This window comes from Lathamus discolor, chromosome 11 (genome assembly GCF_037157495.1).
Source record: "Lathamus discolor isolate bLatDis1 chromosome 11, bLatDis1.hap1, whole genome shotgun sequence".
NCBI classification, from domain to species: domain Eukaryota; kingdom Metazoa; phylum Chordata; class Aves; order Psittaciformes; family Psittacidae; genus Lathamus; species Lathamus discolor.
Genome location: NC_088894.1, coordinates 2,239,111 through 2,264,214, shown reverse-complemented (window position 1 = coordinate 2,264,214; position 25,104 = coordinate 2,239,111). Strand labels below are relative to the sequence as shown.

The following is a 25,104-nucleotide window of genomic DNA, read 5'->3' as shown; positions in this document are numbered from 1 at the left end:
TTGGGGAGGGTAAGTCACCCCCTTTCATATTTTCACTCATTTTACAGATGTTAGGTGTGGACAATGGGAAGCTCTCCTTTTCTGAGGAGGTATGAAATGACATTGATTGAAGAATAGCAATAGCAAGGCTATAATGAAACCTCAGTATAATGATCTATGAGATTCTATTATACTGATGACCTAGAAAAGCTTTCATGAAGTAGCCCATCTTGTCGAGTGTCCTTGATTTTCAGGGACGTTTCTCCTTTTGCGTCAAGCATTCCCTTTGTCCCAGCTCCATCTGGCATCCATGGCCTGGGATTTACTTCTTAGCAGATAATTGAAAGTAGCATCCGTGCGCTGCTTTCTAAAACACCCCTTTACCTGAGCTTTATAAATGGAGAGTGCTCGTGACCACAGTGCCTCATGTTCCAGCTTCACATCGCAGGCTTTTCTTCTCTGGCTTTGCTTTCTGTCCTGTGGGATCTTAGAGAATTCCTCAAGGGAATTTCTGACGTTCAAACTGCAAAACTCTGCTCAAACTCTTTGTGTTTCCCTAGAGAGTTCCAAAGCCAGACTCTCAGGTTGAGACAGTTTTGCTGTGTGTATTTTGAGTTTCAGATACAACATTTGGAGCGGCAGGAATCTTCGTTTATTTTACACCACCGCTAAGGTGCATATTGCAGTCGAAGGACTATTAAAAATAATAAATTAGTGATTTGATGTCTGTTTTTAAAGAGGACCTTGCAGAACGTGATGCTCCCTTGTGTTTTGTGTGGTAAGGTGCCAGGTGAGTCAGTCAAAAGCGACCATGAAGATGTTTGATGATGAAAGACAGTACTTCTGGTTTTGTGATGGGCAAGCCAAGAAACAACCTTTATGTCTGCATACACATAAATTGTCTCTCCCTCCCCATATGTCTAAAAACAAGGTTAAAGCTCTGAATGAAGCTGTAGGATGTTCTAAGTTTGGCTGTGTTTTTCCACTGCTCTACCTAGAGGACCTGTGTTCATTTTGCTTCCATAATCCCTCGCTGCCTCCATTTCCCTAACAGTTTTTCCCTTTTATTTCCTTCTCACAGCCTGCCCCACCATCAGCTCTATCAAAGGCTCCGTACGAGGTACAGTAGCACTTCAAGCCTTAGTGATGCTGGGCTGTGAATATGAAAACACAACCTGGTCTTTGCTCCTGAGAAACATGCAAGAGCTGAGCAAGGGGGGAAATGGGAGGGAATTTCCTAAGGGAAAGGGGAGATGCTTGGGAAGTGAAATAACATGTCCTTTACCAGGTAGAACAGCATCCTGTACTAACTGAATTGGTATGCACCACCAGCTCGTACTCTCGGCTGTTAGAATTTAATGCCAGGGTTTTCAGTTCAGGGCTTAAGGAAGCAAAGCTTCAAACAGCTGTTGAAGTGGATTTCAATTCCTAACTCTTGGAGGCTCCTTAAGAAAAACTCTCACCAACATCACCTCTGCATCCTCTTCAGGAGGTTTAGATACCCAAATCGCTCTCTGCAGCCAGGCTGCACAGGCTTTGTTGGGATAGCAAGTTCCCATTTCTCCTGCCACAGCAAATGTTGACCTCTCTCCCTCCTCCTTGACAGAGGTGGCAGGAGTAGCCCATTTCCTTAGCAGCTCACTGAAACCATTACATAGCAGATGCACAGTACTATATGATCATACTACAACATGTTTATAATTGGGATTTAAGCCTTGTTTTCAGTCTCTACAATCTTTCCTGCATGTCTTAAAGGAAGGTACAGTGCCAGCAGCTCTGTGTCGGAGATGAATGGCTCTCAAGTAGGTCATTTATTTTGGCAAGCTCCCTGGTACTGTTGGAAAAAGCACCCTGGACCAACCCCCAGGCAAAATAAAACCTCAAGCCAAGAAACTGCAGAGCATTAAAGGGGTGAAGGAATCCAGACTGAAAGCCCCGCTTTGAAATAAAGTTGTAGCTTTTCCGTTTGGTAAAGAATGAGCTATCATCTCCTTCATCCCAGCCTGCTGCAAACTCAGATAAACCAGGGAAAAAGAAAGACTCCCGATTGCCAGATCTTGTCTTGCTGAACAAGAAACTGAAATGAGAAAATGACTCCGAGGTTTAAATGATGAGCTGGCGAGCGAGATGAAGCTGCATGAGCCAGGGAGGGATGGCAGAGATGTCAGGCGAGAGTCTCTCTGTGGACCACATAAGGCAGGTCACCCCGGGTGTCTTGTGAAAATAGGGAGAAATGGAAACGTTCATGTATTGAAGTTCTTTCTGATTTTGTCTGGCTCTTACTTAAAAGGCATTTCAGAGCAAAATAATTCTCTCTCCCTGCTAGCGATTACTGGACAGGATCCATGTCTTTTGAAGATGCTAGTTTTGCATCTGGTTGAAAAGGAGAAGTAGTTGGAGTAACATCTTTCTCATTCTGAGGATTTGCAAATGCAGTTGTGAAAGTCTTCATCTTTCCTCCCAGAGGGGGAAATTACAGCAAATATACACAGAGGGCACAGACACAAACTATTTCCCTTGGCTACCACTTGTGGAGCACACTCCAGGTTTCTGTGCACAGCCTGGCTGCTGTCATGTCACTATGGTGTTTTCTCCTATTGCCTGTTCAATGCTAGCTAAAGGCTAATTCTACCTGCTTTTCAATTACTAATCGTTTATTTTCCTGCTTTCCTTTGTTCCAGGATTTGATATGATGGAAGCTTTTGGCTTAGTAGAGAAGGAATATGCCTCCGTTAAAGGCGTAGCTATGGAGCCATTCATATTCAGTGGCTCCCGTACCTTCACCCTGTTCAGAGACACTCAGCTCACCCTGAGGACCAGGTGGGAGCAGAGTCTGTATTGCTGAGAGGGAATAACCACCGACTCCGGTTTGTGATTTGACCCTGTTTGGTTGCGTATGAAGCCTCTCTGCAGAGTCCCACGACCTCGTTCATTTTTATGGTTACAAATCAGGCCTGATGTGTCTCCTGACATTCAGGGCTACTTTGATTAAAACCTAATTACTGAGGCACTGGCTCGGTTTAATCTTGGTTAAAGGAGCAAAGCTTCTTAGAGTAAACAGAATGAGGGAGATTCAGAGAACTCTTTGGTGTAAATCATGGGCAAATCCTTTTGTTTAGCTGGTACATCTGCCTTTCCAAGGACATTACTCCTTCAGAAACAGAGAGAGGAAGAAGAACCTAGCATTACTTATGAATCAGCCTGGAAAAGAATGCTTGATGAGTTGTGTATATGCCCATGCAAATGTCTCCTCTTTCAGATTACAGATGTATTTCAGGCATAACCAATTTGACCTTCCTCATTGCCTTGCATCCTCTCACTGCTGCTCCTGCCCAGTGTGCTCTGATGGGTTTGGCAGCAGCTGTGGAGGGAGCTGGGTTGTGTCAGTAGCTGCTGATGGGCATCACTGCATGGTCCTGAGCTCCAGCACTGAGCCCATGTTCTGCAGCAGGAACGTGGGGACCCAGAGGGCACTTTCTGTGGGCTCTGTGCTTACTGCCAAAGAGCACTTACACTGATTTCTGCCAAGGTTTAAAGATTTACTGCATGATACATGATGGTTATTCCTCCGTCTCGAAGAGGGAGGCCTGGAGGAGTGTTTTGGAGCCTGTCGGGGGTGTTTTGTAAGCTACCACTGGGCTCTGTTTTCAAAAGCATTAAGGCTGCACTGACTGTGCCTTGGCATTCCCCAAGGCAGCTCTGGCAGTGATGGACTGACACCACTGCTCCACCTGGGCATCCCTCCCAGCATGAGAGGAAGGTCCTTGAGGGCTCAGCACAGGCTTTAACAGCCCCAGGAGGATGCCAAAATAAGGACCAGGCTCTCTCCTGGCATTATCATGTTCATCTCCCAGGGGTGAAGCTTTTCCAGGCCACCCTGCCCAAGAAACATGATGGATGAGCCCCTCTGTGGGATGCTGCCTATTGGCTTTTGCTGCTATAAGCCACTGATGCTCGCTTGGCTTGTCTCATTCCAGTGACATCCACCTCTTTGCCATCCCACCTGAGCACACCATCAGCTTCCTCCTGCGTCTCCTGCCTGAGACCCCCAAGGAGCCTTTTGCTGTGTGGCAAATAACAGATGAGGACTTCCAGCCTCTCCTCGGTGTTAACCTTGACCGTAAGGTTTCTTGTTGAATACGTTCAATTCAGGTATTTGCATGCATTCACTTGGAAACTTCTAATGGTTTTGTTATACAGCAGCAGCTTTTGGGGAAGCTTTGTTGTTGCTGCCAGCCTTGCTTTTCAGATACTGCCTACTGCGATTAGAAGACATGTTTTCATGTTTATTTTACTTGTAACACATTGTTTTTCCATATTCCTTTTCTTTTCCACTGTATAGAAGTACTTCATTATAACATATGAAGTCTTTCCCTATGTTTAAGCTTATTTGTTTACTATTATTAGTATGTGGGTGAAATAAATTTCCCTTTTAATTCGAAGCTGTTATTTGTCCTCTTTTCCCTGTAGCCAGTAAGAAATCCTTGATCTATTTCAACCATGACTACAAGGCTGATCTACAGGAAGTCTCCTTTGACCAGCAGGAAGTGAAGAAGATATTCTATGGGAGCTTTCATAAGGTCCTTATCAAGAGAGGGAGGAATGTGGCTCACGATCTCACTCCAGGCTGGGAATATTATGTCATCGATGTGAATAGCTCAAAGTGAGGGGTGATTATACAGAGATGCTTTGCATCCAGATTGCTGGGGAACCAGCAACCCTATTTGATATGTTCACGTTTATAAGGTTCATCCCATGTTCAAAAGATGATTTCCATATGTTGGTTGCTTCCCTTTCCCTGCAGAAACTCCAAAACTTAGGTCTTAATAATAAGGAAAAATACATTTTTTTTTAGAATTTGGGATTTGGGTGAATAGAATGAAGAATATAGTCTTGAGATAACACCACCTTATCCCCCATAACAGGGTTTTTTGGCCATCCGTGTCCTCGAAGCAAAGGTATTCCACCCAAATAAGCCAGAAGCACTTTCTCTCAGTAGCTGTAGAGAGTTCCATTATTCAGCTAGTTCTGAAAACTGAATTATTTAATACTAGAGCTCCAGAAAGGCTTCTCCTAAGGAGAGGTGAGGGGAATGTCAGCGAAAAGTGCAGTGCTGCACAGCAGACATGGCACATATTGAAACTTATTCCTGAGCCCCCTTGATCAGCCTGCTCATTAAAACCACACCACCAGTACCAGCAGCAGGCTGGGAACAGGGCAGAAACCATTACTGTCTAGTAAAAGACTCCCTCATCTCCTCATGAAGCTCCAACCCTTCTCTTTCCACCCACCACCCAGGTACACGTGGCCGTGAGCCACTTCAAGATCAAGCTGTATCTGGACTGTAAGAAAATAGCCGAGAAACCCATCAACACCGTGGGCAGCATCTCCACCGCCGGCTTCATCATGCTGGGAAAAGTGACCAGGACCAGAGGACCCAGGAGTGGGTCTGCACCAGTGAGTCCCCAGTGGTGTTGGAGATGGGGAGGGCTTAGATTTGGAGCTTGGAGCTAAGGTGGGCAGATGGGGAGGTGTGCCATCTCGCAGCATTCTGACTCTGAATGCCTCCAAACGCTGCTGTGACGCACGACTGTGTCCTGATCCTGCTGATCTCTGTGGTTTTAATGAGCTTGCCGAGCTCATGCGTCTCCCCCTTCGCCTCCCACCTCTGTGTGAGAGCTGTGATTGCAGGCAGCAGCAGGAGCGTGTCCCCGGAGGTGCCTTCAGCTGGCTGCATCCTCTGGGGATGGGGGAAGCGCAGATCCTGCGCTAAGATGCTGAAGCAGACAGGAGGGTTTGGGAATTGCTTCTGCAAGGGAAGGCTGCGCATGTCAGCCTCCAGTGAGCGCTATCGGGAAAGGCAACAGGGCTGGAAGTGCTTCGGTCTCCAGCGTGTTCGGGTTTGCTTATCTGCATGTAAATGACAGGAAAATAATGACAGAGGCTTTTTGTCAGCTGCTACTTGAAAAACAACTCGAACACTCAGTGCCAGCCTGCAGGTATGTCCTGCTGCATCACACAGCAGGGACTGCACCACATTCCCTGTGAGAGTAAGAATAAGGGAGAGTGTGAAGTCAGTGCCATTGCCTGTGGTAGCCCAGCGCACTGTCCTAAGGGCAGAAGCGTACCCCTCTATGGGATCACCTGGTAGCCTGTTGCCCTATTTGCTCCACAAAAGAAGAGTGTTATGTGCAGAATAAGGGGCAAGTTCATCGCTCACAACGTGCGAATGGGACTGTAGGAAATCCTTCATGACTAATGTGAAGCTTTTACTCCCTGGCTCTGCTTTTAGCTCCAGAAGACCAGGGAAAAACAGCACATCAGTTATTTACAACTTCCCTTGCCTCAGAGCAACGCAGTAGAAACCAGTTTGTCCCATATACCTCCCCAGCTGCAAAGAGAGAAGCTGGGATATACAGGGAAAAAGTGGACACAGGAATTGCCTGTAAGATATTGGGTCTGCTCCATAGTAAGGCAGGGGACAGTGGTATCCAAGCACTATTTACTTATTTCCTAGATAAATCCTATGGCAATTTGATCATCAGCTTGTGGCCAACAAGGCAGCAATCTGTGCTTTCCTTGTCCCTCCCAATTCTCCCTGCTACCAGCTTAGCAGACAGATCTAGCTAAGTAATGATCTTCATGCTGTTCCTACTCCCATTGCCTTTCAAGCCCAGCAAAGTTTCCCATCTTCCACAGCTCTGCTGCCCTTGAGAAGGCAGTGTCTCATTACTGGGTATCACAGAACCTGATTTAATTTATCTTTAAATGCTGCTTGATTTATGGGCTTATCTGGATCTGTATGCTGCATGTCACACTCCCTGGGCTGCTCGCTGTTAAATGCGTGGAGTGGAATTGAAAAGCAAAGATGAGAAATGGTGTCAAGGGAAGTAAAAGGATCTATCTCTGCCTCATTATTTTGGTTTGGCTTTGTGCAGCATCCGGTCCTTTGTTAATCAGAAGGGGAAGATGTGGCAGTTGTGAGGGATGTGGTGAGAAAACCAGGTTGGGGTCACATCTGTCCTGGGAACTGCTGCTGCCACATTGACTCTTATCTCTGTGTCCCTAAGGGGGGTGAAGCGAAGCTTGATTTCACACTTTGGTGATGCTGGAGCCCAATTACGTGAGAACCTGCCTGCTCCTGCAGCATTGTGTGTAAATCGGAAGCTTGGCTTCTGCTGGCATGGAGCTGCCTGTTCTGTTGTCTTGCTTAGCAAGGCACTGCGGCCTGAAGGCTTGTGAAACACTCAGTGGCTAGGGGTACTTTGATGCTCTTGGCTTTTGTGGGGCACAGTTATAGTTGGGATGACATGGAAGAGTCCTGTCGGATTATCATAGAATCATAGAATAGTCAGGGTTGGAAAGGACCTCAAGATCATCCAGTTCCAACCCCCCCACCATGGGCAGGGACACCTCACACTAAACCATGGCACCCAAGGCTCTGTCCAGCCTGGCCTTGAGCACTGCCAGGGATGGAGCACTCACAGCCTCCCTGGGCAGCCCATTCCAGTGCCTCACCACCCTTACAGGAAAGAATTTCCTCCTTAGATCCAATCTAAACTTCCCCTGTTTCAGTTTGAACCCGTTACCCCTTGTCCTGTCACTACAGTCCCTGACAAAGGGTCCCTCCCCAGCATCCCTATAGGCCCCCTTCAGATACTGGAAGGCTGCTCTGACGTCTCCACGCAGCCTTCTCTTCTCCAGGCTGAGCAGCCCCAACTTCCTCAGCCTTATCACTGAAGGTTATTTGTAGCACCTGAATGCCATGAGACTTGGTGATGGACAATCTGTGCCAGTGCTGCTTCCCTGTCACACTCTCTTTTCCCCACAGTTCCAGCTGCAGTCTTTGCAGATCACTTGCAGCAGCACAGGGGCAGAGGAAGACAGATGCTGTGATCTCCCTGCGCTGGTAAGACAAGAGGGACCCCTCTGCTAATTGACATGAAGGGTGGTGGAACGAGTCCATGGCACTCACGTGACACTGCAAATAAATAGACTCAAAAGGGAAAACATTTTATCCCCCTTTCCTTTTGGGAATAACACCTGTGTGTTTCTCCAAGTGAACAGAGCTGTGTTTGCTTCAGAAGGAAACAGAACTCCGAATCCTGGTGCAGTGACCTCACCTGTGGCAGCAGCCCTGACAGTCCCATGGCTCTGCTGCCACCTCAGCCCTGAGTCACAGCATCCCCCTGCTCATCCTTTTGAGTTTCTCCTCCATACAGACACTTGCTTTGTGGGGAGGATAAATATTTAGCAAGGAGAAAAGCATCTTCCAGTGTCTGTTAAATATCAGGTTCATATTTCTTCGTCTGAAGTTATTCCTTGACAGAAAGATCAATCAATCCATTGCTCACAATAATCTCTCAGTGGAGGAGAGAAGATTTCTGATTTCTCCAGCTGAAAGACTGAATTTTGGAGCACTGCAAACGTTACCTGTGTAAATCCACCCTGCCCTTGCTATGGGCTGCTCACGCCACGTTGGTTTGCTTTCGTTTCAGAGGGATGAGGAGACCTGCCCTTCCTTAGCTCCTGCCTGCTCTTGTACTTCGGGCCGCCCAGGCTTACCAGGACCTCCAGGGCCCCCTGTAAGTTCACCCTTTCCTGCTGTGTACTGCACACAGTGGTTTGAGTTGTCTGGGCATTCCAGGCATGAGTATGATGATCCTGGAGCTCCATGAGGTTATAGAATCATGGAATCATTTAGGTTGGAAAATACCTTTAAGATCATTGAGTCCAATCATTAACCCAGCACTGCCAAGGCCACCACTAAACCATGTCCCCAGGTGCCACGTCTACCTGTCTTTTAAATACCACCCCGAAATGGTGATTCCACTGCTGTGCTGGGCAGCCACTTCCAGTGCTGGACAAGCCTTTAATGGAAGGATTTTTTCCTATTATCCCTTATTTCCTAAGCCTCTCCCGGTGTAGCTTGAGGCCTTTTCCTCTGATCTGATCTCAGGGATGTCCTGCTCGTACCAGGGCAAGGCTGAGAGGTGCCCTTCAGATTTCAGATGCTGATGACATGGGGAGATGGTGAGTTGGCAACACAACAGCTACAGCTGGGAGCAGGCTGAGCAGCTCCTGGTGCCACATTAATCCTCTTAGGAGAGGACGGGTCACCCTCAGTGCCTGCAGAGATTTCATGGATTGAAGGCTCTGAAACTCTTCGTAAACACAACAAAAATCACCATAAAACCTTCCTATTTGGTTTCTATGTTAAATGGGAGCCTTGTAAGCATCTTTGTGGGTACGCAGCATAAGGAGAAAGAGGAGACTTTGCAATCCTGTCTGTCCCCAAAGTAGGTCTGACACATTTGACTTGCACAAGGCAGCTGAACCCTGACCACCAGAGCAGCCCACTTCAACCAGTGCAGGTGCTTTTCACCTGGAAAATAGCCATTAGATACACATCAGCCTCCATCCTCCAGCGAAAAGGTTTCAGATCACCTCTTGCCTTGCTGTGGTTTAAGTGAATTCAGTGTCACGCTTTGCAAGGGGCAGCAGCCTCGCTGTAGAGTAATTAAGTGCTCGTTCTGGTGGAAGTTTAATTAACAGCACTCTCCACCAGCACAGTTTGCTTCCACATCCTACGTGCATAATGGCCAGCTTGCATTGCCCTGTGGTTTAAACAGCTCCGCAGAGCAGGGCTCTTTAAGCATTAGGGAAAATGCAGTTTTGACACATACCCTCCTCCTCCCACCGCTAAACCCTTGGTAATTTGCTGCAGTTACAGAAGCTATTTTTACAACTCCACTTAGCAAGACTATGTCCCACCTTGTGATTATCACTGTCCTTAAGGAGTGGTTTTGACCAGGTCCAGCTGACTTCTGAAATGAGCTTCTGAAAACACCTTTCCCAAAGCTCCCTGCCTGTGCCTCTTCATTCAAATCCATTGTTTTTTAGCTTCCAGAATAGCAGCTTTCAGATAAAGATGTCAGAAGTTCGCATCATGTTGTTTAGTGCCAGAAGACTGGTTTCTTTTCTCCATCCTGCAGTTAGGCAGATGCAGAGCTCAGCCGGGTCTCCCCAGAGCTGGTTGCTGTCCCCAGTCTCAGCATGTATCTGCTCTCTTTGGATGATACAAAAACCAACATAGTCCTAAAGGTTTGTAGATGTGAGCACCTCTTCTTTTCGAGTGTGTTCCCGTGTTCATGTATGCTGCTGTTGCAGCATGGATTCCCTGGGGGAGTTAGAGAGAGGAGGTTGAACAGGTAGAAACTTCATCTCTCCTCTTCCACATTTGCTGGGTGACTTGATTCATTTTCTGCTTGTCTTCATCTCTCCAAGCTCTCTGGGGCAGGGAACGTCTTTCACTGTGCACAGCAAAGTGCACCCTCTTCTGCCCTTCGGCTCCTGGTTACACTGCAATAAAGACTATGATGTTCCTAACAGCAGCTTTGTGTCCTGCTGGCAGGGCAGCCCTGGGAGAAGAGGACCACAAGGTGAGCAGGGGGAGCCAGGACCCAAGGTGAGTGCTGGTACTCAGCATTACCTCTGGCTTTGCTTGCTTCAGGCTGTGTTGAAGGGATGGTGCTGGAGTGCAGACTCCTCTGTTAGTGCAGCTGGATGTGCTCATTCCTGATCTGAGCTGGACTCAGGACTCAGGGACTGCCTCACTGCACCAAACAGAGCCTTAAGGACCGATGCATTGAGAAAGATGGACTAACTTATTGTTAATTAAGTGCTCAGTTGGGTTTTGGAAATTGAGGTGATGAGCCTGATTGCACTGAATTAGTGCAGTGTATGTGGTCAGCAATGTCCTCTGTAAGCAGCCTCGTTGGGAAAAGGTCAGTCTTTGTGCTGTGCTTCTTGTGGCTGCCTCCGAAGCAGACAGATTGGTACTGCTCTGGGCAGAGCAATGTGAGAAGCAAAGCAGAGTAAGAACCACACAAAGCCTTCAGGCGTAGCTTCCTTGCGCACAAGGAATGGCTGGATCTGAATCTCCAGACTGGAGAGGGAATGAGAATGGATGCAGATCTCAGCCATGGGTTAAGGAACATTTCCCTTCACTCTCTGGCCACCTTGAATAACGGGAACAACCTGCTTTGGTGAACTGTGCTTTGCAAAGCACCATCTGCAGCTTTGCTGTCTTATCCCATGAATCACAGAATGGTTTGAGTTGGGACCTTAAAGCTCATCCAGTTCCAATGCCCTGCCATGGGCAGAGACACCTTCCAGTAGAGCAGGCTGCTCCAAGCCCCATTCAACCTGGCCTTCAAAACTCCCAAGCTTGAATTCCCGTACTATCCTGACTTCATCTAGAATCCTGTAGATGGTTCATGCTGACCCAGGTCACACGATGCAGCCCATGTGGAGAACAGGCACTAATTGCTTTCTTTCCTTATGTTTGATTTCATGTCTTTGGCTTTAGGGTGAACCGGGCCCACCTGGACAAGTAGGGCCAGAGGGTCCTAGTGGCCAGCAAGGCTCTCCAGGTTCCCAAGGAATCACGGTGCAGGGTCCTGTGGTATGTGATTGCTTTGTCTGTCACTCGTCCTTTGCAGTTAGAGCACATCTCAGCAGTGGGTGTCTCAGCAAAGCCCCCGGAACATGGGCTGTGAATTCACGTCATCCTTGCTAACAGCTGGGCAGCTGCACTGGAGAGAGATGATGAGGTTTTCATGCTGACAAGGCTCTGCACTAAGTCATTCTGGCAAAAGACTGTTTTGTCCACTCTCTCCCTAACGTGTCTTAAACGAAAACAGCCCAATGGAGTATTCAGGCATTCTTCTTTGCAATGCTCATTGTTGCTTGGCAAGGAGTAGAGGAGGAGCATGTGCTGTGTGCATGTCTGGGACAGCAGAACCCCCATGCACACGCTGGGGCTGTAAATTCCTCTGTAGCACCACAGACAGCAGGAGTAAGCTGGGATGTGGATGTGGAGCAGCAGGATGCGGTTTGCCTTAAAAGGATGCTGCAAGGCACTTAACCATGTGCTTCTGGTTTAATCCAAGGGACCACCAGGAATTAAAGGAGAGAAAGGAGACACTGGAAGTCCTGGCCTGCAGGTAGACACCATTCCTTCTAATTGTTCCAAAGATCCCCCGATTTTTCCCAGTAACTACTTTAAGCAAGATTGAAAAGCCATAGAGTTGCTCCTGTTGTCTGGTTGGAAACTGTCATCCCTCTCCCAAGGGAAACTGAGTCAATTGGTGTTAGATAGACCAACCTGGAGGCTAGATGGGATGGAATTAAAGGTGGGATAACAGTGATTGCTCTGTTTAGTGAATGACTGTTTCTTCTCCCATCTTTTTTCTTATGTCCCCTGTTACAAAATGAAGTAGGGCATGATAACCAGATGCCAACTTTACCCAGCAATTCTGATTTACAGGGCATTCCCGGTGTGCAGGGAGCTCCAGGCAGGGATGGTCTTCAAGGTGCAAAGGTAAAACACCTCGCCTCTCAATTTTCATGCATGGGTGCCCCATATTCTGCTGTAAGCAAAGACCTAATGCACTCAGCGCAGAAGTTAAAAGAAACACATGGAAAACCCACCTCAGTGCCTGCTAGGTCCCTTTGAACCCTCTCATTTATAAATGGATTTGGCTTTGCAGGGGGTGAGGGGACTAGAAGGCACAGCTGGGCCTCCGGGACCTCCTGGACCAAGGGTGAGTACACGCTACGAGTGATGCATATTGAAACCTCTTCCTCAGCAGGAGCTTGTGGTTTCTGATGAGAAGCTGCCATCCAGGGCAAAACCTCTTCTTGAAGTATCACAGGGAATTCCTGGCACGCTGGGCAGATGTCCCATTTCTCTGCCACCATCAGCACAAGAAAAACCTCCTCCTGCCAAGTTCTAGGGAAGTTTTGGCCCAGAAAGGAGATCCTTGATTTGCTATTTTTACTTTCCTGGTGCCACTCTTTCCAACTGTTAGTTGAGTTTAAGGTACATGAGCTTGTTAGACTAAAATCAGCAGGAGCTGGAGGATGCAGGCATGTGTGAAAGGTTCCCCCCCCCCCCCCCCAGTTTCCAGTATCTGCTGCTAGGGCTCTGTTGTGCCCAGGATAACAGAACCTTTAGATCTGTTGATTTACGTCCATCTGCTAATTTGAAGGCACCACAAGCCTGCCAAGTTCTGTGAAACAGGAACACTTTATATAGGAAACAACCAAATTTGGGTTTAGATGATGGGTGGTGGGCCTGATAGTTACTGATTCTCAAGGATAAGGGATTGGAAAGCCTGAATAGTATAAGGTAGAGATTGCTCACTGCTGCTTTCACATTAAACCCCACAGTGGTTGTTCTAAGTTAGGTATTTATGGGAGCTAAGGTTGCATTTAGCTCATACCTTTGACTTGCTCAACCTGGGAACATGTGGGGCTGGCAGGGTTGAACCTCAGCTCTGCAGCCTTCAGAGCAGGCTCTTGAAGCTGTTCTGGTGCTGCCTCCAAAACTCCTTTCATTTTCAGCGATCAAAAGAGTTGCTGATCTCTACTGAGCTTAAATGTAACAGCTGGGACATTACAAAAGAAAGTATTTCTACTGGTTGGTGTTGGCCCTTTTTTTCTTCCCTTTATGGCTCCAAAAGGCACAGAAACTTCACAAAGAGATGACCAAAGAAGGCACTTCCTACTCTCTAAGCTGCTGTTACTGCTGTAAAGTATTAGAGGCAAACACAGGTCTTAAAGGATAAAGAACGGAACAGTATGGTATTAGGAGACTGAAGGAAAGGGTTATCCTCTAGGCTACGACTAAATATGAATATATAATGAAGAATCTAAAGCCTGTAGGGTAAAAAGTACATTGGAGTTTGTTGGCAAAACTCAGCTTTGCTGGCTTGAGCATAACTGATGCAGTAATAGGAAATGAAGTGAATGTGAATCATATACAATATACTCCTAAAACTGGATTCATGCCTGGACAAGGCACCACCATAAACCTTGAGGCTCCAACACCCTTGGCTTGAGTCCTCTAAACTCAAATTGCTGGTGCCCCTGGAGCTGCAGGGAGCTGTCAGCCTTAGGCAGATGAAGAAGAAAGTTAGGAAGTAACCAGACTTCTGTGTCTGCAGGGTTTCCAAGGAGTGACAGGCTCCCGAGGCAGCAGTGGAGAGAAGGGACCTCCGGGTGATGTTGGACCAACAGTAAGTGTTTGCTTTTAGGTCTCAAAGAAGGCCAGGACATGAAATAATTGGGTGGAACAAGCTGTGCCCACAGCAGCTTTTCCTCAGAGCCTAAAGAATAGTTTGAATTCACACTCATCCTTCTTGAGGAGATACCTGAATATGGAAAGGGCATGATGCTTAACTCTTGATAAGGCGCTTAACAAATCCCACCCCTCTTTGCTCTCTGTATATTCAGAAGCTACATAAAATCCAACATCCAAGTAGATTTCAGGTGAGATTCTATAATAAAGCAAGAAATCAGACCTGAGCTGGAGTAGCCAACGATGGGCTTAAAAGGGCAACTGCAGGTCTCAATGTCAGTTATCTCTGCTTCTCAGATTTTAAAACCACCTCCTATGTTGGGAATCTGTTCTAAGATTGTAAGATTGAGGAATTTCTACATCTCTGTCAATGGTGCTTTCTGCACTGCTCCAGCTGCTGCTTTAGCAGTAGTATTCTTTAAATCAAACCTAAAATATTCCTATGAGCTTGAAGCTCTTCTAGTCAGTCATGAGGTCAAGGAAAAGATAAAGAGTGTGGGGAGCAAACTTTGTGCTCCATGTCCCACTAATACAACTCACATCCCACTGGCTCTGTTGTTGTTTTCTTCTGCTCTTCTTTTACCTAGATATTATTTTCCCTTTTCTTTCCCCATAGGGGCTGCCTGGTCCAAAAGGAGAAAGAGGAGAGAAAGTGAGTTATTCTCATTCTAGACATCCCTGCTTCTGTATCCTACACTCCAATGAGTGGATGGGGTAACCTGTTTTGAAAGCTACACTCACACAGATAAACCAAACCTTTGTAGCGTTGAACAGCTTCCTGTACCTATGGCCCGTTGCCCTTTCATTCACCTGCACAGGCTGTGCTGCTGGGATAGAAATAACCCTTCAGCAGTCAGGAGCTCATTGGTATCAGTTGTAGTCATGAAGAAATGGCAACTGGAAACCCATCCTTTGCTGAGAGGGAAAAACAAAACCACTTGGCTTCACTGAGCTGTTCCGCATTGAACAAGAAGGGACTGGTGCAATAGCCCTCTGCTATGCCCCGGCACAGAGCCTTTATGCTCAGGAGATCCACAGTGCCTTTGGAGGTTATTTTATTGTGGGAAGAAGGTTTCTCATCCTGACCTCTGGTTAAAAAAGAAGCCTTGTGTCTTTCTAGGAGTCTGAGTCTCATTGCTGAGATTGACTCATGTGAGTTAGGCTTCAGGCAGGGGTGAGGTTCTTCTGCCACAAGGGAATGCCCCAGCACTGGAATTTTTCACAGTATTCTCTTTCCATTCCCACCAGCTTTTCCTTTTCCTTTCATTCATTTTGCAGTGGAATTTTCCTTTTTCCCCCTCCTTGGGTGTTGTGCGGAGCTAATGTTTTAAGCCTGTGTAATCTGTGCAGTGATCCAGCCAGAGCCGCGCATTTCATAACTGGTTTTGGAAGCACGCAACGTTTAAATTATGAATTTTCACAGATAGTTTCTTTCTAAGCAGCTTTTGGCATTTTTATCACTTTTCCCTACATCACTAAAGCTTTCTAAACCCTTTATATGTGATTTATTCAGAATACAATAAGAATCAATATTCATAAAAGATTTAGACAAAGATAGGAGGTTGTAATATCTGATCATAGTAAATGTTTTCCATATCACAGAGCATTGAGTTATAGACTTAGCATCTTCTTTTGATAAAACATGAGAGTGAAATTTCCTCCCCCTTGTTTGGTAGCTCCGGTTGTTACTGAGAGTCAATCTGGGCTGTTTGATGTGCAGGAGAAAAGCAATTATTGACGTTTCCCAATTTCAATTTTACGGCTTCCCAGCTTCATGTTAAATAAATAAAGCTGCATTTCACAGTAATTAATAGCTCTGAAACTCCAGCTGAGAGAAAGAATGGGCAGAAAGCGGTCGTGCCTGGTGATCCCCAGCCTTGTTTGAAGATATTAATGCTTCCTTTTCTTTTTTAATTAAAACCAATGTTTTGCTTTAGGGGGAACCACAGTCCTTGGCCACAATTTACCAGCTCGTGAGTCAAGCTTGTGAGCGGATGATCCAAAGTGAGTATAACCAGCCCAGCTCCTGAATGCGTTCATACCTCTCCAGCAGCGAACAAAACTAAAGGGGAGACAGCATGAAGCTGAATTGACCTTGGGAGCTCCTCCATCCATGTGCCATCCTGAGCACCGCACATAGCAAATGTCCCATCACAGGCTCCCAGTGTTATGCTGGTTTTATTAGATTACGTTAACACAGAGATCTGTGAAACACTTCTTTGGAAAATCCTTTGTGAAGATCCCTTTATTTCTTAAATGGAAAAACTTGAAACTCATTTGAAGGAAGTTATTCTTTTGGTGATTTTTGTGCCAATTCCTCTTGAGATGAAGCATTTTTGGTACAGTTCCTGTGCTGTGATGCACAAGGAGAAGCAGTAGTTTGCCCAAGGTCAGGCAGCAAAGTCATGACTCAGCTGCTCATCTTCCTCCTCAGCTTCTGGCTTTCTCAGTTTGGACTGACAGCTTTTTAGCACTAACTGTTCATTTTAAAGTACCTTTTTAGGCAACATTCCTTGACAACCTTTCTGTCTCTTTTCGGAATCTCCCAACCAAGAAAACATTCATTTTCTGTCTTGCCTTCTCAGCTCATGTGTTGAAATTTGACTCATTCATTCATGAACATGCAAGGAAGCCAGTTCCTATTTGGGAAGAGAAGTTAAAACCAGGAGAGCCAGGACCGCCAGGTCCTCCAGGTCCCCCTGGGAGTAATGGAGAAAGAGGAGAAAATGGCATCCCTGGACAGCCAGGCAAAGATGGGTATCCTGGAGAGAGAGGTATGGATAGAAACATTTGTAAGCATCTTTTATTATACTTTGGTACTAAACATTATAGTGTCTCAAGCACTAAAAGCATAAAGTGTAAAGACAATCCATGATGTTATCTCATCTCCTTGCTATTTTCCTTTTGGACTTCTCTATTCTAGGAAGAGAACCCGAAGTTACATAGGTCAAAGAGTAGGGAGAAGACAGATGCAGCCTGCTCTTTCTGCAAGCTCTGATTTGAGAAAGGCCAGGTTGCCACCATGTGTATGTCTGGGGGATGGAGAGTTCCACTTTAGAAGGCAGGAGGGTTTCTGGACTGAAAAGCAAAAGAAACAGCCATTTGGATGAACATGTGGTGGTAGAACAGACCACCTCTGGGCAGAAACGATGAGTCTTCGAAATCACTGAAGGAAGGCATAAGGCAACTGAAGTCATACTGAAAGTGGAAGTAGGTTTCTGGAGCAGTATTTCCAACAATGAATGCTTCACACATGACTAAAGAAAGAGATTAATGTAATCTCAGGAAGTGGCATCAGTTATTGCACATGAATGAGTGAATGGTGGGCATACGTTTTGCTTGGATTTGCAGATAACATTTGTCAACAGCTCAAGTAATTGTCAGAATAAAATGAAAACAGCAGCATCCTAACATCTCTGAGTAGGTACAGGCCTCCTGTTTAACTCCTTACTTTGTCGCTATTCAGTCTTACCTGGTGTCTGCAGAACTTATCAAAACATCACTTAAGAGCAAAGGGAAGTAAGAACCTGCAGATGTTTCCAGCCTGTCGAGCAAGGAGACGGGAGAAGACAGATCTCACTGAAAAACAATCCTAAGGACATGGCTGATCAAAATAGTTCCATCTTAAAATAAGAAAAGCAGTATTTTGTCAAAATGCACCCATTTCTCTGAGATGTGCTGCTTTCAGGAGCAATTTCATGCAAAACCAGGAGTCCTGATTTACCAGTGCCTGGTCGAAGGGACAGCTCAGCTTTGTGATTTGTCTGACCCGTGTGAAGAGCATGGCAGTGGACATCACACTCAGGCTAGTGCATGAACACCAGTGCTATGAATTTGTCTGTGCCGAAGGCCCATTCTCACCCACATCAGGCTGCAAATCAGTGCTAGTTGGAGCCCTGTTGGTCACAGGCGAGTAGGTACTCTGGAAGTGAGAGTAGATGCCCAAACAAAATTAAAGGAAATGGGTATTTCTCTGTGTTGCCAAGGGCTGTGACTCCAACACCTAAGAGCCCAGTGGGGAGACTGCAGGAGCATTAAGTCAGGGTGAAATGCAGAATACAGTGAAGAGACATTTACCTTTTATCTTTAGGTGCCCCAGGGCCCAAAGGAGAAAAAGGGATGTCTGGAGCCAGTGAGGAAGGGATCCAAGGACCCAGAGGCAGAACAGGTACAGTGAATACAGCTTCTTTGTATTGACCCATTGGGACCATCCAGAGCTCACCAGCTGTCAGATTCAAAGCATCATTCAGCCACAGGACCACTATGGTGGGGCAGACTGACCTTCCCACCCCAACACTGTTGGCACCATCCTGGTTGGTTCTTTCCTGCGCTAGGCATTTCTTCACTCTGGTACCCATTCCCACATAATGATGTATTTTAAAGATCTGAGACATATCCAAGGAGTTTTAGTTCTGCTGCCTTTTCATATGCAAGATCAGATGCTCAGGGAAAAGAAACTCCGAAAATCCAGCTTGTGAAAGGGGTTTTGGGTAATCTGCTAAGATTTGGTGTACTCCTTCATCCTGATCCCTGTTACTTGGAATCAATGGGAGATTTGCCACTGGTATCGAGCCAGGCACCACCAAGAGAATGTGGTCAAATACAACCTTCTGTATTTAAATTTTTCTAGCTGAAACCACATTTACGTGTAAATACATAAAAACCAATGACTTTGGGATTGATCCTGGGGTTAAGGTGATTTTCAGCATTGATTCATAAGTGGACTTCGGGTTTTCACAGCCAGGCTCCATTTTTAGCCAAGTTGGGCACCCTTAGGATCAAGAATAAGCCCTTTTAGTTACTGGGATTGAGAAGAGGTTTTCCACTCGTTTCTCCATCAAAATGAGGAAACAATACTCAGAAAATCAACCACCATGTTGGGTGGAGGAAACACAGAACAGGTTTTACACAGAAGCAGCCAAAGTAGATGTGCTCACAGTGCTTCTCCTTCTTTAGGCCCACCAGGAGAAGTTGTGCTGGGAAAACCAGGTCCGAAGGGTTATCCTGGGAATGTTGGTCCTCAAGGTTTTCCTGGTGTCAGAGGGCAGCCTGGGCAGTCTGGATACCCAGGGGGTTGTGATATCTCTGGATGCTATGGAGCAGAAAGGAGAGGTAAGTCCTGACTATCTTGGTACAAAAGTTGCTGTTTCATAGATAGTAACTTCTCTTTAATGAGGCAGAGCCCTTTGCTGATCCTTCAGGCACTGTCAGTCCTATGAAAACCTCCTTTGTAAAGCAAGCAGGTTGATTCACATGCAATTCATAGGGATAAAAGCCAACTCAATTGGCTGCTCCTCAGCCATCCTTCATAGCTGAAGACATAACTGCAGCAGCAGTCAGCAGGTAGAGTGATCATGAGGGTAACTTCAATTCTTAATGTCCCCAGCAATATGTCTGTGGTGGATAGAAAGGAACAGAGCCTCAGTCCCTACACATACATTTCAATTGTACAAAGACCTGGGGAATGAAGAAAATCACTGGCATTGAAATGAAGATTTGCAAGGGAAAAGAACTAATTCTATGCCAGTTCTTCTTAGTACTTGATTTATTCTTTTGCTCAGTGGCTTCATCTCCTTTCCACACACAGATTTCATCCCCTGATGGTTAGTGTGGAGTCAGCTGAAGACATTGCTTAGCCCTGGAAAGCTCTGGGTGAAAGCTCCGTGCACTCCAAGAGAAGCAGGCACCTGAACACCAGATGTGTTGTTTGTGTTTCTTTAATGTCCCATCATTTCTACATGGACAAGCCAATCAAACACTAAAGCCACCAGTTCAAAGGAGTCATCAGTCTGATTTTTAGTGTGGACAACTGCAGTGCTCAAGCTCACATTGCATGTCCCAGTGACAAAGACACAGACAGAGGCTGACAGACTTGTAAGAAAATGAGAAATAATGTGTTGAAATGCTCAGAAATAACAGATAATTTCTGCCCATTTGTCTGCTTGTGGTTTCTTTTGGTCATTTGTTATTCTGGGTGCTCAGCACAGAGCAAAACAGCACCTCATGCCCAAGGATGCAAAGCCACTGAAGCAAAACTGCATTGCCTGTTGATTCACAAGGTAACAAAGCCTAGCATCGTTTTGACTGATTCTGCTACGGGCAAAACACTGATGGCTTCCTTGCAGGGGTGTTACATACACAAGTGCTGCAGACAGCGTGATAACCTTCCTGTGATGTGACCAATACAGTTTAGCTTCATTCTCTGGGGCTTGGTAACCGTCAAGAAAAGCCTCAGATCAGGCAGAGCAGAGCTGTGTTATGAGAGGAGCTGGAGATTAACCTCCTGCCCTTTTCCATCTCTCCCTCCTGTCCTTTCCCATCTCTCCCTCCTGCCCTCTGAGCAGCTGCTTTACATTTCATCAGGTAGAATATTGAATAGCTCTGAGACTTTTATCCATGTGACATGGAAGTAATTGCCATGTTCCACCCCTTTCCTTGCCTGAACCACAGCCTAATGTGTATCTACAACCACCCATACAGACGCTGATATAAATGTACCTCCTCCTTCGCAATCCCTAGGTTAAACTGCTCACAAACTGCCCCTGCTTCCCAAACCTGAAGCAACAAAATATTCCATCGTTTGCAAAAGCAGAATGAAGCCAAAATACGGGTTTTTCAGAGATGTTAGGGGATGTGGAGCACCGTGCACATAGTTTGGATGTGCGATTTCTGCAGCTCCATGCAGACCTGTAGCTGAGTATTCATATGGTTATAACTTAACATCAAATACAGCCCCATTTAGAAAGTAGATTGTCACATAAATCCCAAAGAGAAAGAGGTCTACCTTAGGAAAATTAGAAACGAATCCAGATTTTCTTTCTTCTTGGCATTATGGAAAAAATCCCATAGAATTCCGAAATTTTGCTGAAGGAACATTGGAACGTATCAGTGCAAAGTCACATAAAAATGTGATTACTGCATCCTGTAAGTATTTAAAGTAGTCCTTGGCTTAATGTATGTTCATTCTCTAGACACTCCCAAGAATTAATGTTTTCAGGATGACATAATTCCCTTCGGAAAGTATAGGAAAATGCATATAAATACTACTCCGATAGAAGTAACATTTCTGTTCACTTTGGAGCTTCCCAGAGTTGCCTTGACACATAAAATAGAATTCTTTCTAGCTTAGGTGTTGCTGCAGACAAAGCTCCAGCCCGAAGAGAAAGGAGAGGTCAGAGGAGCTGAAGTATACAGCGCATTGGGAGCATGGTGTTTGGAAGAGATGCGTTTGGTAGGGTAGACACCCTGCATGTGTTTTGAGGTGATAGATGTTGCCATTTATACGGGTCATTTATAAGGTGTTTTCTCTGTTCTCTGTAAAATGAAGGCATTCTGAAAATAAACCTACCCAACCTGCATTTAGCTGCAGTCAGAATAGTTCTGAATTGAGCACTGAACATAAAACCCAATAGCTGTGATAACTGGCAGATGCGAAGCAAGGGGAAGGAAAAGGGAGGGGGTAAAAGGGGTACCCTGCACAGCAGAACCTAAACCTGTTCTTGTGAAACTCCTTCCTCACAGACTGGGGGAGGCAAGCAGTGCAATGTGAATTATCTGTATTTCTCAGGTAATCCTGCTTGCTTTCTGATTTAAATCAGTGCAGCCAAATACCCAGCTCTGGACTTGCTGTTCTGCCTCTTCAGGTCCAGTAAAGAGTTCCTTTATTTATTTTTCTTTATTAACAGCTTTTGAGAGTTATGAACATCACCTCACTGCCTGCCTTGGGATTTCATTGCTTTGGTGGAATTTCATGTGGTATTTGCTTTGCTTTTGTCTGATTATTTCAGATACAGCACAAAGGGTCAGGCTTTAACAAAATTGGGTCCCAGAAGGGCTATTGATTAGCACTAGAAATTTGCCCATGTGTGTTCCTAAACTTTGTCCCAGGAATGGTTTTATTTACCTGAAGTTACAGCTATTTAGTCTATCACAGAGCCTACGCGCAAGCGCTTTGTAACCCAGTTCCTTGAAGCCAAGGAGCATTTCTGCAGACAGATTTTAGGCACTGAGAGCGTCCTAATCCAGCAATGAACATCGGATGCTATTAAACAGCAAGAAGAAAAGATTTCAGCAACTGGAGGAATGCAGCACCCCTAAGGGTGGAGGTGTAGATCTAAAGGTGGAGGTGGAGAGGGAGATGCCCAGCTCAAGCGGCAGTTCCTTCTTCTGTCGGTGAGTACAGAAACCATTTGTGAACGCTAATACCCCACACTTTTCGCTGTTGTTTTCCCTCTTGTGCTGTTCTTTAGCATGCTCTGTGCTTTTCTGGCCCAATTTATCCCTTCTAATGCAAACTGCAGTTAAGAACAATGTCATTCATGAGCAAAGTGGTCTAAAACCCTCTCCTGCAGATCTTTATCAAGTAGGGGCTTTGTGTTCTCAAAGCTTTAACTGCTACAAATGGAAGTTCGCAACCAGTTTTTCTGGGTTTAAACCTATTTTCTGAATAAACCTCAGCGCACAGATTTAACAAGGCCTTGTGAAACCCCACAAGTTCACAAGTTCCTAACATTTCTTCAGCCTTGCAGACTAATGCTATCTCCCCTTCCCTTCTGTTCAGTCCCTACTCAAATCCTCTGTTCTGATTTGCTCATTCTTATGACTGCCCTTAAGTAATCAGTGTCACAGAGACTTCCTGTTGCAGATGGTGTATGATGTGACATCGTATCTCCAGTTCATTTACAACTTCTGTTCTCCAGTCCTTAAACTGGGATCAGTTTTGGGGGTTTTGATCCCTTCTGCAGTTTGGCTGATCCAGTGCAGCTGGATTCTGGCAGAGGCTGAGGACATTTCAGAGGTAGATTCTTTACTTTGCTACAAGCATCGTTTTAAGGTCCTAAATGGGTCTCAAGAGTAAGCTACAAGAAGCACAGGGACAAACCAGCAACACTGCTAACAAGCAGCTCAAAAAAGTCTTTCTCCAGGGTTCTGCAGCTTGGTTTGACCAGATTTAAAGGGCTGGAAACAAAAAACCCCATCCTGGGTAGGTATAATAGATGTCATAAATTGTGTCATAAATGGACATCACTGCAGTTGGGAAGAGCCCATGGGCATTGTCAAGGCAGGTGGGACTGCTATAGAGGGATTTTCTTTAGCCCTGTGTGTGAATCTTGAATCTCACACGCGCATCTTTCTGCCTGTCCGTCTCTCTGTAGTTCCCTGAGTCCAGTGTATTGATACATGTCTGCAGAGAAACTCATCCAACAGGGAGGTGATATTCAGATATCTATGCAGATCAGCTCACTAGAGGATGTGGTGGAAAACAAGCCTGAAAATGCTGGGGAAATGGATCACCCTACCAGCCAGCTGCAGGGAAAATGTCCTGTGTACCCTATGGCTGGGAAGATGACCCAGGCAAAGGGAGCATAAGGAACCAGAGGAGAGAGGATGTAGGGAAAAACAGGGAAAAGGTGGTAAGTGAGGTTATTACAGTCAGGTCTCTGTGCCTTTGGTCTTCTTCCATTCATGGCCAGTGGAGCTGTGCTGGTGGGAATGAAACACTATGGTAAGAATAGAATCCCTCCTTCCTAAGTAAACCAGAAAAGATCAGCACTATGTCTGCTTTCTGTAATGCCTTTGGGGTCTTCAAGCTCAGTTTTGCATCTCCAGACCCTTAAAAACCAGTTACTTTGCTCTGGGTCTTTCCCAGACAGTTTTAGAGTGCCTGCTGCATCCCAGTCTTGCTTCCTCACTCTTCTGATGTCAACTTGTTCAGTCAAGTCCTGGGAATCACTTCTGAGCTGGGAGCACTGCAAATGTTAACAGCGCTGCTGCATACATTTTCCTGGAGTCTTTCATATGCTAAAAAACCCCTCTCTTTGTGTTTCATGGGTTTGGAATAGCAGAATTATTCATCATTCTACAGTTATATTCTGGTTCACGGCCCAGTTTTATTCCAGTTTCTCATCACTCAATCCTATGGAGGGACAGCATCCTTCTTAACAACGCCCAAGATGGAATAACCTGGCTAAGAAAGAGCGGTATGTTCTCCCCTCAGATTTTACAAGGAGGCACAGCAGAAGCAGAAGGTAAGGCTTTATTTAAACTTTAAACTGGGGAAATATTAATACCACATGAGAAGAAATGGAATTTCCTCTGTATGAAAAATGCTATGATGTTAGCACTGATCTAGTGCACAGCAGAAGATGACGGTGACCTGCATTACCCAGGCTTCTTCCCAAATGTCTTTGCAACCAGTTTGAGCTGTCAATTCCCATCTTATCCAGCCAAAACCCTGTGATCCCACAGTGGCGCTCACTCTTCAGGGACACAGCCGTATCCTTAGCACTCCTAATCACACCTGCTATTTCTGATGTGCTAATGGAGCAGATGTGGCTCTCTCCTCCTTCTCCAATGTGTCAGGGCAGTTCTGAAGTTTCATGTCCTTGCCATGGGATGCTGCTCTGCAACCCTTGAGATGCTGCAGTTCATACCAGCAATAACTTAATGGAGAAAAGGTGGAGATTTGAGATGTCCCCTTTGCTGTGAACAAAGCACAGCCCTACTCAATAGCCCAATATATTGCCTTATACATTTGACTCTTAAATCTATCCTTAAGCCTTTATCAGTTCTCCTGCTACCTCCAAATCATTCTCTTCTGCAAGGTCCAACCACAGCACTTACTATACAGCCACCCTCACCTCTGTAGGTCCTCATCCCTGGTCTTCTTTGGCCACCACTCCACTGCTGCCCAAGCCCATGTCTGCAGATGTGAGCACAGATTTGAGCTGCTGCTGAATCCTGTCTGCAGCACAGACCATACCGCAGCCCCGCTGTGGCATACGGCCCTGCGTCGCAGACTGCAGCTGCCTTGGTACATTTATGCACTAGACCTTGAAGATGTTTGGCTGGTTGTTTTCCTTTCATCGCCATAAGCAAACTCACTGACTGTGAAAAGGGATAAATTAGCATCTCTGAAGACTGAGCCTCTCTTCTATTCTGAAAACAAGCAACGAGGAGCAGCAGCTCTGGCTTCCTCA

The 25,104-nt window shown here is 45.9% G+C and overlaps 1 protein-coding gene across 2 annotated transcripts in view; it reads left to right on the top strand.

Moving 5' to 3' along the window:
* Nucleotides 1–20,036, top strand: part of COL20A1 (collagen type XX alpha 1 chain) — a 47,593-nt gene extending 27,557 nt beyond the window's left edge. Inside the window, exons 22-40 of one of the 2 annotated variants that reach the window (XM_065691242.1) lie at nt 1,061–1,099; nt 2,661–2,799; nt 3,957–4,099; nt 4,450–4,559; nt 5,278–5,436; nt 7,811–7,888; nt 8,478–8,564; nt 10,394–10,447; nt 11,351–11,446; nt 11,934–11,987; nt 12,311–12,364; nt 12,534–12,587; nt 13,992–14,063; nt 14,742–14,777; nt 16,063–16,129; nt 16,711–16,899; nt 18,216–18,293; nt 19,082–19,237; nt 19,713–20,036. In XM_065691242.1, coding sequence (XP_065547314.1) covers nt 1,061–1,099; nt 2,661–2,799; nt 3,957–4,099; nt 4,450–4,559; nt 5,278–5,436; nt 7,811–7,888; nt 8,478–8,564; nt 10,394–10,447; nt 11,351–11,446; nt 11,934–11,987; nt 12,311–12,364; nt 12,534–12,587; nt 13,992–14,063; nt 14,742–14,777; nt 16,063–16,129; nt 16,711–16,899; nt 18,216–18,293; nt 19,082–19,237; nt 19,713–19,726 — 1,679 coding nt within the window. In that variant the 3' untranslated portion in view covers nt 19,727–20,036. The other variant, XM_065691243.1, reaches the window with a different exon arrangement.
* Nucleotides 20,037–25,104: the final 5,068 nt, after the last annotated feature.